At 36.5% G+C, this 13,914-nt stretch overlaps 1 protein-coding gene across 1 annotated transcript; it reads right to left on the bottom strand.

The window, feature by feature from the left end:
* Positions 1-789: 789 nt before the first annotated feature.
* On the bottom strand, positions 790-7,433 carry LOC144555647 (senescence-specific cysteine protease SAG39-like). The gene is made up of 5 exons (XM_078304047.1): positions 6,871-7,433; positions 6,232-6,335; positions 5,621-5,719; positions 5,151-5,283; positions 790-1,298 (listed from the first exon to the last, which is right to left on the bottom strand). The coding sequence occupies exons 1-5, from the start codon at positions 7,298-7,300 to the stop codon at positions 790-792; spliced, it is 1,275 nt and encodes a 424-aa protein (XP_078160173.1). The 5' UTR covers positions 7,301-7,433.
* Between the last annotated feature and the right edge of the window lie 6,481 nt (positions 7,434-13,914).

Genomic DNA, 13,914 nt, shown 5'->3' on the forward strand with positions numbered 1-13,914 from the left:
GTTTGAAAAAAAAAGAAACAAAAATTGTCTCAACCTAATTGAGACACTTTTTTTTTTAAAAAAAGATTAGGAAAAGCTAAAAGACTTTTGAATATGAACAAACCTTGATGAAAAGGAAATTATGGGACCCAACACGGTCTGAGTCCATAGCGAATTCGAAAAGGTAATAAAATAATTAAAAATAAAACAGAAAGTTATTCATGAAGCTGACGGAAGAAACGTTGTGCTCAATTAACGTACATATATATATTATCTGAAAACTTCTTTTGACAGGATTTGAGGGGTAAGGCAAGATTATTTGTCCCTGTTTCGCTTTCGTCTTTTCAAATCTTTAGATTTTTCGTATTCCAAATCTTATTTCATCAGCAGAGTTGGGTTTATCTTTTTCGAAAGAATCTAGAGCTGCTGATCTAATAAAAATCATTATCGAGCAATAATGTATTGCTTAATTATCGGTACAACCAACATCTGAACTCAATCAACTCATGAATTATTTATAACATAATGCAATTGCTAAATACCATTTCAATTGCTTGTACATGTTTTATTTATTTATTTTATGCATATTTTAAGCCAAACTGATTCTAGTGAAAGCGAATCACGAATAAGATAGTACAAAAGAAATCCAAATACTAATCATACAAAAGAAATCCACAATTTTTATATATCATATCTTCAAAAGCACACCAGTGTAGATTCTATTTTCAATGTAGTTCGTATCTTCCATCATCAAAAGCATAATATTAACCGCATCTTCAAAGCACACAATAATGATACTTATTTTTCAAACTATATTTTAGGATAGAAGTTATACATGGCTAGCCCACACAAGCCTCTAGGGTCAGCAATGTCCTTTTGCATTCGTATGTATCCAGATTCACCCCAGGATGTGCCCCAAGAATTTTTCACTATCCAATAGTTATTTCCATCAGAATTAGAATAACCAACCACAGCAACTGCATGATTAAGAATTGTTCCACATGGACCTGTGAAAATTCCGCCCGAGTAAAACATAAATGCAGAGCTGTTTGCATTAATCAATATGGACACAGGCTGGTAAGCGGTAACTTTTGCGAGAGCCGACTCACTATTAGCCGGGACATGTTCGTAACCTGTGATGGAAGCAGCATGATTTTTGGTTTTGGAAGCACAGGTACCACTGGTATTTGTCGTACCACTAATGTAAGGATAGTCATCCTCAGTTGTAATGCCACCATTTTGAACCACCCACTTAAAGCTTCTGTCAGGCCATCCTCCATTACAACCAAAATTAGTGGTAACACATGTTGGTGAATAAACTTAATTTGTCATTAAATTCGTGACTGCACATTGGACAAATTTTAAGGCAGTTTTAAATGAGGAATTGAAGAGGCAATTCTAGATCATTTTGAGCAAATGAAGAGTCTATTTCATGTGTTTTTAAGTCTAGTTTCTGATGGTTCAAGTATCAAGTCATTTGGAGTTCCCTATAATAAGTTATGGCAGTTTTAGTACCAAAGAGTCAGAATTTACTGCACTGCACGTTTTTCTGTTTTGAGTTGTTTTGAATTCTGTTTTTGTTTTAATTACTGTACGAATTTTAAGAGTCATGTCTAAGGCTATAAATAGAGTTGTATCTCAGTTGCAAAGTAAGAGAAGAACATTTGTTTAAGAGTTAATAGAAAGAAATTGTGTTCTTGTTTTCTCTTCCCTCCACCAAAATATATATCAAATACTAACAAATTGGTATCAGAGCCAATGGCAAATTACGGGAAAATGTCGGGTATGCCACTACCACGACTGACGAAAGCCAACTACAACAACTGGAGCATTCAAATGCGAGCACTACTCGGGGCCCAAGATGCATGGGAAGTAGTCGAGAACGGTTTCACCGAACCAGAGAATACAGAAGATATGACAGTAAATGAAATCAAGACATTGAAAAATACACGAATGAAGGACAAGACAGCGCTATACATGCTGTTTCAAGCGGTTGACGAGTCGGACTTTGAAAAGATAGCGAGCGCGACAACTGGCAAGGAAGCATGGGATACGTTGCAAAAAGTATTCAAGGGGGCTGACCGAGTAAAGCAAGTAAGACTCCAAACTCTACGCGGCGAGTTGGAGAGTATGAAGATGAAGGAGTCGGAAGGTGTATCCGACTACATCACGCGTGTGCAAACTGTGGTAAATCAGCTCAAGTGCAACGGTGAAACTCTAAAGGACTCGAGGGTTGTGGAGAAAATTTTGCGGTCACTAACTGATGATTTCGAGAATGTCGTATGCGCTATTGAAGAGTCGAAGGACCTGGAGGAGCTAACCATAGACGATCTTGCTGGGTCACTAGAGGCACATGAGCAACGCAAGAAGAAAAAGAAGAATGAGTCGCTTGAGGAAGCACTGCAAACCAAGGTGTCTATCAAAGACGAAAAGGTACTCTATACTCAAAACTTTCGAGGTAGAGGGCGCGGCGGTGGAGGTCGCGGTCGAGGTGGATACTATGAGGAGAAGGGGCAGTCAAGCCAACAAAATTGGCGAGGTAGAGGACGTGGTCGTGGGAGAGGCGGCCGGTCAAATCAATCAAATGTTGAGTGCTACAACTGTGGCAAGCATGGGCACTACGCAAAAGAGTGCAAATCAAATGTCGAGTGCTATAATTGCGGCAAGCATGGGCACTATGCAAAGGAGTGCTATTCCGAGAAAAAGGTAGAAGAAAACGCGAATCTAGTCGCGGAAGAGGAGACAAGAGAAGATGGTGTTCTCATGATGGCCTACAAAAATACCGTTCCTGACAGCGACACGGTGTGGTATCTTGATACTGGCGCTAGTAATCATATGTGCGGGCACAAACACCTTTTTGTGGAGATGCAAGAGATAGAGGATGGGCACGTGTCATTTGGAGATGCATCGAAGGTTCAAGTAAAGGGCCGAGGTAAAATATGTTTTTCTCAAAAAGATGGTAAAGAAGGCTCGATTAAGGATGTTTATTATGTGCCCGATTTGAAGAGTAATATCCTTAGCATGGGGCAATTATTGGAGAAGGGATATTCAGTTTTCATGAAAGACCGAATGTTGCACTTGAAGGACAAAAATAGTCAGTTGCTTGCACGTGTGGAGATGGCCAAGAATCGAATGTTCAAACTTAACTTGAGAAATGTGCGAGAAAGATGTTTGCAAGTCAACATGGAGGATAAAGCCTTGTTGTGGCACTTACGATTCGGACACTTGCATTACAGTGGCCTAAAAGAGTTAGCAAAGAAGGATATGGTACACGGGTTGCCCGATATGGATTACATCAAGAAATTTTGCGAGGGATGTGTACTCGGCAAACAAGCGAGGAATATTTTTCAAAAAAAGTCAGAATATCGTGCAAGGAGGTCTCTCGAGTTGATACACACCGACATATGCGGTCCTATCACACCAAAGTCATTCAGTGAGAAGAGGTATTTTATCACTTTTATTGATGATTACACAAGGAAAACTTGGGTTTATTTTTTGAAAGAGAAATCTGAGGCATTCGAGGTGTTCAAGAAATTCAAGGTGTTAGTAGAGAAGACAACCGGGCATTATATCAAGGCTTTACGGTCAGATAGAGGCGGGGAGTACATGTCAGCTGCCTTTACGAAATATTGCGAGGAACAAGGAATCAAGAGGTTTTTAACCGCACCCTACTCACCTCAACAAAACGGTGTGGCCGAGAGGAAAAATCGGACTATTCTTGATATGGTTCGGTCGATGTTGAAAAGCAAAGACATGCCTAAAGATTTCTGGGCAGAAGCAGTGCAATGCGCCGTGTATGTTCAAAATCGGTGCCCACATGCAAAATTGGTGGACCAAACACCACAAGAAGCTTGGAGTGGACGAAAACCGACCGTATCGCATTTCAAAGTGTTCGGTAGTGTGGCCTATGCGCATGTACCGGATCAAAGAAGGACCAAGCTCGATGACAAAAGCAAAAGATATATCTTTATCGGCTATGATGAAAAGACAAAAGGTTTCAAGTTGTTTGATCCAATAGAGAAGAAAGTAGTGGTCAGCCGAGATGTGCATGTAAACGAGTCAAGTTCGTGGGATTGGGAAAAATCAACGGAGGTGATATTCGAGAAAGGAGAAGCATCTACCGGTGCAATCACTACACCAACAAACACACCGGCAAATTCACCAACAATCGATGATGAAGATGAGCCAAGACAACCAAGGATGCGAAGCATGCAAGATTTGTACGACTCAACAAGTGAGGTACATTTAATTTGTCTTTTGGCGGATGCCGAAATAATTACATTTGAAGAAGCGGTACGGAATGAGAAGTGGCAAGCAGCCATGGATGAAGAAATAAAAGCAATTGAGCGAAACCGAACCTGGGAGCTGGTTGAATTGCCAAAAGGAAGTCAGTCCATAGGAGTAAAATGGGTATACAAAAAGAAGATGAATGCTCAAGGCGAGATAGAGCGGTACAAGGCAAGGCTAGTTGCAAAGGGCTATCGACAAAAGGCGGGGATAGACTATGATGAAGTCTTTGCCCCGGTTACAAGAATGGAGACGATTCGCCTTCTCATTGCTCAAGCAGCTCAATTCAAATGGAAAATTTTTCAAATGGATGTCAAGTCAGCATTTTTGAATGGTGTGCTAGAAGAAGAGGTGTATGTAGAGCAACCACCCGGGTACATGAAAATTGGGGAAGAAAAGAAGGTACTGAAATTGAAGAAGGCACTTTATGGACTGAAGCAAGCACCTCGAGCTTGGAATACCCGCATCGACACTTACTTCAAGAAGAACGGGTTTACTCAATGCCCATACGAGCATGCATTGTACGTGAAGAAAGAAAAAGGTAACTTGTTGTTTGTAGCTCTTTATGTTGATGATCTTATATTCATGGGGAATAATGAGGAGATGATAAAAGATTTTAAAGAGGCTATGACTCGGGAGTTCGAAATGACAGACTTGGGTTTGATGAAGTACTTTCTTGGTCTGGAGGTTAGACAAGAAAATACTGGGATTTTTGTGTCACAAGAAACATATGCAAAAGAAATTCTAAAAAGAAACAAAATGGAGGATTGCAACCCGGTATTGACACCAATGGAACCCGGGGCGAAACTTTCTAAGTTTGATGGTGGAGAACGAGTAGATGCGACCAAGTACCGAAGTCTAGTTGGGAGTCTTCGTTATCTCACATGCACAAGGCCGGACATTTCTTATAGCGTTGGTGTTGTAAGTAGATTCATGGAGGAGCCGGTCTACACGCATTTTGAAAGCAGTAAAGAGAATTTTGCGGTATATTCGGGGAACTGAATCCTTTGGGTTATTCTACACAAAAGCCGAAGATTTCATGCTAGTAGGATATTCCGATAGTGATTGGTGCGGTGATGTGGATGATCGAAAGAGTACATCGGGATATGTGTTCTTTTTGGGGGACACGGCATTCACTTGGCTATCAAAGAAACAACCAGTCATAACACTCTCTACGTGCGAAGCAGAGTATGTGGCAGCAGGAGGTTGTGTGTGTCATGTGATTTGGTTGAGAAGATTGCTGAAGGAGCTAAATTTTGCTCAAGAGAAGGCCACACAAATTTACTTGGATAGTAGATCAGCAATTGAATTGGCAAAGAATCCTGTCCATCATGAAAGGAGTAAGCATATTGACCTGAAGTTCCATTTCATCCGAGAGCACGTGAAGGCAAAGGAGATAGAACTGGTGCATGTGAAAAGTGAAGACCAAGCAGCTGACATCTTTACAAAGCCACTGTCCACAAGACTTTTTGAGAAAATGAGAAATCTACTTGGCATGAAGGACAGAAGAGAATTAAGTTTAAGGAGGGGTGTTGGTGAATAAACTTAATTTGTCATTAAATTCGTGACTGCACATTGGACAAATTTTAAGGCAGTTTTAAATGAGGAATTGAAGAGGCAATTCTAGATCATTTTGAGCAAATGAAGAGTCTATTTCATGTGTTTTTAAGTCTAGTTTCTGATGGTTCAAGTATCAAGTCATTTGGAGTTCCCTATAATAAGTTATGGCAGTTTTAGTACCAAAGAGTCAGAATTTACTGCACTGCACGTTTTTCTGTTTTGAGTTGTTTTGAATTCTGTTTTTGTTTTAATTACTGTACGAATTTTAAGAGTCATGTCTAAGGCTATAAATAGAGTTGTATCTCAGTTGCAAAGTAAGAGAAGAACATTTGTTTAAGAGTTAATAGAAAGAAATTGTGTTCTTATTTTCTCTTCCCTCCACCAAAATATATATCAAATACTAACAACACAATCGACTAATTCCTGTTCCGATAGACTGATTAGGTGGCCTGTCCTGATTTGATTTATTCCCTCAATTGTAGCCACGGCCGAGAATGCCCAACAAGAACCTAAATATATAGTTATATTTCAATACTTATTTAATATATTCAACTCTTTCTTATTTTATCTTTGTCAAAAAAAAAAATACTCTTTCTTATTTTATTTTATTTTTATAATTTTTTTTTTAGAATAGGTTGGGAGTTAAACCATCCAACTATCTAATATCTACATGGGATCCCCAATTCCGATTTCAAATCTGCGACCTCCACCTCTATCATATATATTTTAGAAGTAGAATTGTGGTCACAATAAAATAACCTTGTAGAAGTCTCAGTACACATTTTTCTCAGGGGGGAGAAGAATATGTAGCCCCTTTTTTCTATACCACAAGTGGCTATTATTCAAACATTGTGAAAATTGTGAGACGTATAAATCCTATGGTAGTATGCAACTTGTTACAAAAGAAAAGATTGGAGTACATAGATAATAAACTATATATGTTGAAGTTGCAGTTTGAAAAGGTTCAGTCATAACACAGTATTTTTATAGTTTATTCTGAAAATGACAAAATATGCTCCTATTGAAATTTTGTTTTTAACTCACCACAGCTGCCTTGATCTTTAATGGGTGTCACAGCACCGAGAGTGCGCCAATCGATAGAAGAAGGAATTGATGTCACACTTCCATACTTGAAATCAGTTGATGTTTCAGACGAACTGTAGGTTCTGTGTGTTGCATATCTTTGCAGAAACTCCTCGTTTGTGAGATCTGCAAATGCGTTAAGGTCTACAGTGTATGTCAGTCCAGGTTGATTTTTTATGGATTGGATGATCAGATAATTGTCTTTGAATACTTGAAAGCGTCGTAGTTTTTCAGTTGTAGATCCATAAACTCGGCCATTGTCGCTAATCCATTTCTCAAAAACTGACAACAAGGAATCATCAGCTGCTGTTATGGAGATGGGTGCTCTTTTGAAGGGACTAAAGGCAAGTAAAACAAGAAGTGCGACAGTGCAACGATAAGAAAATGCCATCAGTGGTTTGATGTATTAGATTCTATGTTAGAGAAAGAAGTTTAACTTGTGATAAGATGTATTTGTTGATTAATTAGTGTTATTTATAGAAATGTTTGGCCCGAGTTTTGGAGATTCTGGCAAAGCAGTAGAATAAAATATGAACATTATCCATTCTGTTATATTGTTTTAAAATAATTGCATATTATATTAGCTAGATCCATTCAATCCTTTATTTGAATATACAACGTTGATCAGTTCTAACACGTAAAGAAAAACAATATTCTATGATTTGATATTGAACGAGTGTTAATTATCGACTTATACCGTAATAAAAAAAAAGTGTAAATTTTCGTGGTGCTCATCTTTTTTTTGGGATACAACGTTGATCAGTTCTAACACGTAAAGAAAAACAATATTCTATGATTTGATATTGAACGAGTGTTAATTATCGACTTATACCGTAATAAAAAAAAAGTGTAAATTTTCGTGGTGCTCATCTTTTTTTGGGATACAACGTTGATCAGTTCTAACACGTAAAGAAAAACAATATTCTATGATTTGATATTGAACGAGTGTTAATTATCGACTTATACCGTAATAAAAAAAAGTGTAAATTTTCGTGGTGCTCATCTTTTTTTGGGATACAACGTTGATCAGTTCTAACACGTAAAGAAAAACAATATTCTATGAATTGATATTGAACTAGTGTCAATTATCGACTTATACCGTAATAAAAAAAAGTGTAAATTTTCGTGGTGCTCATCTTTTTTTGGGATACAACATTGATCAGTTCTAACACGTAAAGAAAAACAATATTCTATGATTTGATATTGAACGAGTGTTAATTATCGACTTATACCGTAATAAAAAAAAGTGTAAATTTTCGTGGTGCTCATCTTTTTTTGGGATACAACGTTGATCAGTTCTAACACGTAAAGAAAAACAATATTCTATGATTTGATATTGAACAAGTGTTAATTATCGACTTATACCGTAATAAAAAAAGTGTAAATTTTCGTGGTGCTCATCTTTTTTTGGGATACAACGTTGATCAGTTCTAACACGTAAAGAAAAACAATATTCTATGATTTGATATTGAACGAGTGTTAATTATCGACTTATACCGTAATAAAAAAAGTGTAAATTTTCGTGGTGCTCATCTTTTTTTGGGATACAACGTTGATCAGTTCTAACACGTAAAGAAAAACAATATTCTATGATTTGATATTGAACGAGTGTTAATTATCGACTTATACCGTAATAAAAAAAAGTGTAAATTTTCGTGGTGCTCATCTTTTTTTGGGATACAACGTTGATCAGTTCTAACACGTAAAGGAAAACAATATTCTATGATTTGATATTGAACGAGTGTTAATTATCGACTTATACCGTAATAAAAAAAAGTGTAAATTTTCGTGGTGCTCATCTTTATTTGAATATACAACGTTGATCAGTTCTAACACGTAAAAAAAAACAATATTCTATGATTTGATATTGAACGAGTGTTAATTATCGACTTATACCGTAATAAAAAAAAGTGTAAATTTTCATGGTGCTCATCTTTTTTTGGGAAGTGGATGAAGCTCAAGCCTAGCTCCTATTTCATAATCTCCTGCAGGAGTTGAATCGTAAATCACGTTTGCATCAAATAATTTTATTTTTGAATGATATTGGTATTATTAGGAGACGCTCAAATGGGGCTAAACCTGCATGCATTTGTAAGTTATCATCATTTCTAGTATGCCTAAAAAAACATAAACTGTTGATTTCAAAAGTACTAAATTTTAACGGACCAGTCCAGATTTCAAGCACAAGTAGACAACATGGAAATAATTGCCACCTTCAGATATTAGAAAGCAATTTATTCTGTTTTCTATATTATATGTAACTACAAATGATTACAAAATAGGTTAATAATTTATGATTCTGAAAGACAGAAATCTCTTCGATCAGATACTAAATGTTCAATTACAAAATAGCGTAAACTTCATATATATATGCCAACACCAGGTTTATATGAAATTGAAAATGCTTATAGAATTTTAAGAATTGAAGGGTGGATATTTGGAAGATAACAGGTATTATATTACTCTTTGCTTTTATAATATATAGAACGACGTCAAGCATAAATGTGTTATCTAGTCAACGTTATTGGAAATCTTTTATGATGATCATTAACGCCTACACCAATTTTTATGAAATAAAGGATGCTTATGGAATGGTAAGAAAATGAATGTTTATTCATAGGACCCGACTCATTATTTTCTTTTCAAATCAAATGAAGGAGGTCATTGTAATGGACGATTGATTATATATAATGGAAGAATGAGTCTTAACGGTATGCAAGTCTTCTTGATTTATTCCTCATCTTAATTAACAATTTAGTACCAAGCACTAAACTTGCAGTTTGGTGCTTTAATTAATTGACTTTATTATTTTATTTTATTTGCCAGTAAAGATATGCAACGACCTTCGATCATAAATTATCAGAAAAACCAGCATAGTATAGGGACTATGGAGGCTCGAACGTTCCAGATGCAAATTAAGTACTTCATTAAAAGCGGTCCTAAACAGAAAGGTACAATTGAATTATCGACCATGTCGAATTTTTTATATTCAAATCATGTTAAATTTGCATCAATATTAATATATAATTTTGCAATTTGAAATTGTAGGTGCATCAAAGGGACTGAACCTATCAAGGAGACAAGGATATATAATTAATGACCTCCCTCAATCGTAAGTTCGTAACCGAAAGGTAGAAAGAAGGAAATAACAAAGGTTCCGTTCAAGTTATTTGATTAGCTAAAATTTTATTTTTTTTAAATAACATGAAAGTTACAGCTCTCTGATCACCGCAGTATAGACATCAGATCCAAATTCATCTGACAAGACAATTTTACCACATCAGCCTCTCAAGACAGTGTGGGCCCACCATAAGAGAATGATGTGGAGTACACCTGTTAGCAGTAATCCCTAAATTGGGAGAGGAGAGGATTGCTATGCGAGAAGAGAACTCTGACTTCTTATTCCGAAAATCCCTAATTTAAACTTCAAAAAATAAAATCTCTATTTTAGACGGGTGCTCACCATGGTTCAGAAATTTTGCCCAGTAAAAGATTTATCATTTTTTCTCTCTAAAATTTGTGCAGGATTCACATTCCATGTATGTCCCATTTTTTCTCTCTCTCTCTCTCTCCTTCTCTATCTCGCCTTGTCTTTTTCTCTCTAATTCTATTTCTCTCTCGAAAAGCAGGGTGCTGCTCTTCTCAGAAAAGAGCAGCAGATTTTAATCCATGTCTTGTCATCTATGAAAAAAAAAGTAGACTCTATACTAGTCGAAATATAAGGGTCTTTTAAGAATATAACATTGGTGGATTGCTAGCAATTATTCTTTCTGTTCTAAAATATAAGGGTCTTTTAAGCATTTCATAATGCGACAAATTGCAGAGGAACAAAGATGCATTAAATATGTTTTTTTTTTCTTCTGTAATTTGCTATTTCAACATAGAAATCAAATATCCATAATAAATTGGTATAAATCATCAGATCAGCAACGAAAGGTCTATTTCAACATATAATAAATGGAAGATTTTCTTTTTAAGAAATCCAGAGCATTATTGAATGCATCAAGTCGTGAATATTTGAATATTGATAATGTGAATGCTTATTACTATAAACTTGGTAGCTACTACCAAGCAATTTAAAAAATAAAATAATATATATTGCAAATGCTTAACCAATAAAAAATCATTATAGATATGCATCTTAAACAAGGTCCGCCCAATTGAATTTCCTTAGGCATCATAATTATCCAGTCTATGTACTAATTAAGGCCCTATTTATTACCCTGTTATTTATACATTACGAGCTATTTTGCTAGGATTAAATGATGGGCTTATGGTCATGTCTTTTATTGGGCCTTAATGTGCCTAGTGAAGGCAGCTGGTCATTATATCGGTGGGCCGCTGCAGTTGAGTAGTCTTTAGAAGCAGGATAGATCTGGAACCAAAGGATATTTCATTTCGGTATAAAAATTTCTTTCATAAAGGAAGTCATTCAGACGAAAAAAATTACTTAATTATTAGTCCAAAATTACGAAACCATCTGTATATCAACAGGTTTCTGTATCAAAACTTAAAATGAGATCACCATATGTACAACTACGACATATATGGTTCCTATCATTAAATACAACAATCTGGTATGCTCACGTATAGTCCTGTCGGTAATAGCAATAGCAATTTTTATTGGCTTACCTTTGACTATATTCATTTTTTACCCTCACGGTTAATACAGATTCTCGTATATTATCAAGGTTTTGCTTTTTCCCCAAAATCTTGACTGATCAACTATTACCTAAATAGAATCAGCTAGAGAACTTTTGGAATCCCAATCACGACCTCCTGTCCCTTGGGAAGTGTCTCATCCTTCGTAGTAACCTCAACACCGCCGTGGGCATATTGGACAGAGCACATGCTTTATCAACCATGAATCCATGCAATTGGCATGGAACTGTGCTTGCACTGTGGCAGAAGCCTGCACTTGTCACCAATACACAAACTCTCTAGACAAACTGTAGAGATTGCGGTCCCGCTTCCAGTCTCTTCGCCACATCTGTTGTTGTAATTAATTGTAAGAAGGAAACTTCTCCATGTCGTCTGGTAATAAGCCAGTGATTGTTTCTTGGGTCTGCATCTCACCCTTGCGATGGCCTCTCGTGAGGCCCCAACAGATCAAAACCATGTGGAGACTTATATCAAACGAAGGCAATTGCAAGGAGAGCAATAGAGAGGTAAGTTGACATGAATTAATGTTACTATATTCCAATTCTTGATGCTAGGTTGGTGGAAGAGTGAATAGATCAAGTAGCTATAGTTAAAAAGCAATAAGACAAACCCTGATCTTATTTGCTTTGTCAAGATATCATAGATTACATATTAGTATAAATGTATAATTAATTTATTTTGTTGACTTTGTTATTAGTACGTACTTGTCCAATATTTCTTCATTTACTTCATTATTTTTTCCCCTATTACTTCTCTTATTGTATGAAATACATAAATTCAACAACTCTGTTGTATGGCTTCATCAATATTCTTCTACACATGGGCCTTAATTTAGATAGAATAATAGCAAGACGGCATCAACATTTGTAAGAAAGAGTAGTATTTTTTTTTCTGAAAAATTTGGTAGGGTGTCAAGATGAAGGCAGAGTAGTAGTAAGAGGAGCAAATAACACAACAAGAATGAGACACTTTTTACGAAGATAAAAAAATGACTTTTTGCGACGGACTACCGTCATAAATGCGTTTTTTCTTTTTGTTGTCATATAGGGACACTACAATAGTGCTCCAGGCATCTTTAATTGGAGAGTTCTATTAGGGTTGTAAATTACCTATTATTTTGCCATATGGAGAAACTACTAGATAGCTTCAAACACCTTCAATTAGAGTGTTGTATTAGGGTTGTAAAGACCCTATTATCTTGCCATCTGGAGGCACTACTAGAGTGCTCGAAACACCTTCAATTGGAGTGTTTTACAAGGGTTGCAAATGCCCTATTATCTTGTCACATAGAGACACTACTAGAGTGCTCAAAACACAGTCAATTGAAGAGTTGTATTGATGTTCTAATTGCCCTATTATCTCACTATCTGGATACACCACTAGAGAGTGTCAAACACCTTCAACTGGAGTGTTGTATTAGAGTTGTAATTGCCCTATTATCTCGCTATCTAGATACACCACTAGAGTTCTCCAAACACCTTTAATTGGAGTGTTGTATTAGGGTTGTAAAGGCTCTATTATCTTGCCATATGGAAACACTACTAGAGTGCCCCAAACACCTTCAATTGGAGAGTTCTACTCGGTCACAAATGCCCTATTATCTTGCCACATAGAGACACTACTAGAGTGCTCCAAACACCATCAATTGAAGTATTGTATTAGGGTTGTCAATGCCCCATTATCTTGCCATTTGGAGACACTACTGGAGTTCTCCAAACACCATGAATTGGAGTATTGTATCAGGGTTGTAAATGCCCTATTATCTTGCCATAATGCGACACTACTAGAGTGCTCCAAACACCTTCAATTGGAGAGTTATATGGGTCTTGTAATTGCCCTATTATCTTGCCATCTGGAGACACTACTTGGGAGCTCCAAACACCTTCAATTGGAGTGTTATTTTTGGATTGTAAATGCCCTATTATCTTGCCATATGGAGACACTAATAGAGTGCGCCAAACACCTTCAATTGGAGAGTTGTATTAGGGTGGTAAATACCCTATTATGTTGTCATATAGGGACAGTACAATAGTTCTCCAAACATCTTCAATTGAAGAGTTCTATTAGGGTTATAAATGCCCTATTATCTTGCTATCTGGAGAAACAACTAGAGAGCTCCAAACACCTTCAATTGGAGTGTAGTATTTGGGTTGTAAATGCCCTATTATTTTGCCATATGGAAACATTACTAGAGTGCTCCAAACACCTTTAATTGGAGTGTTGTATTAGAGTTCTAAATGCCCTATTATCTTGCCACACAGAGACACTACAAGAGTGCTCCAAACACCTTCAATTGAATAGTTGTATTCAGGTTGTAAATGTCCTATCATCTTGCACTCTGGA

The sequence above is a fragment of the Carex rostrata genome, chromosome 6, assembly GCF_964058835.1.
Source record: "Carex rostrata chromosome 6, lpCarRost1.2, whole genome shotgun sequence".
NCBI lineage: Eukaryota > Viridiplantae > Streptophyta > Magnoliopsida > Poales > Cyperaceae > Carex > Carex rostrata.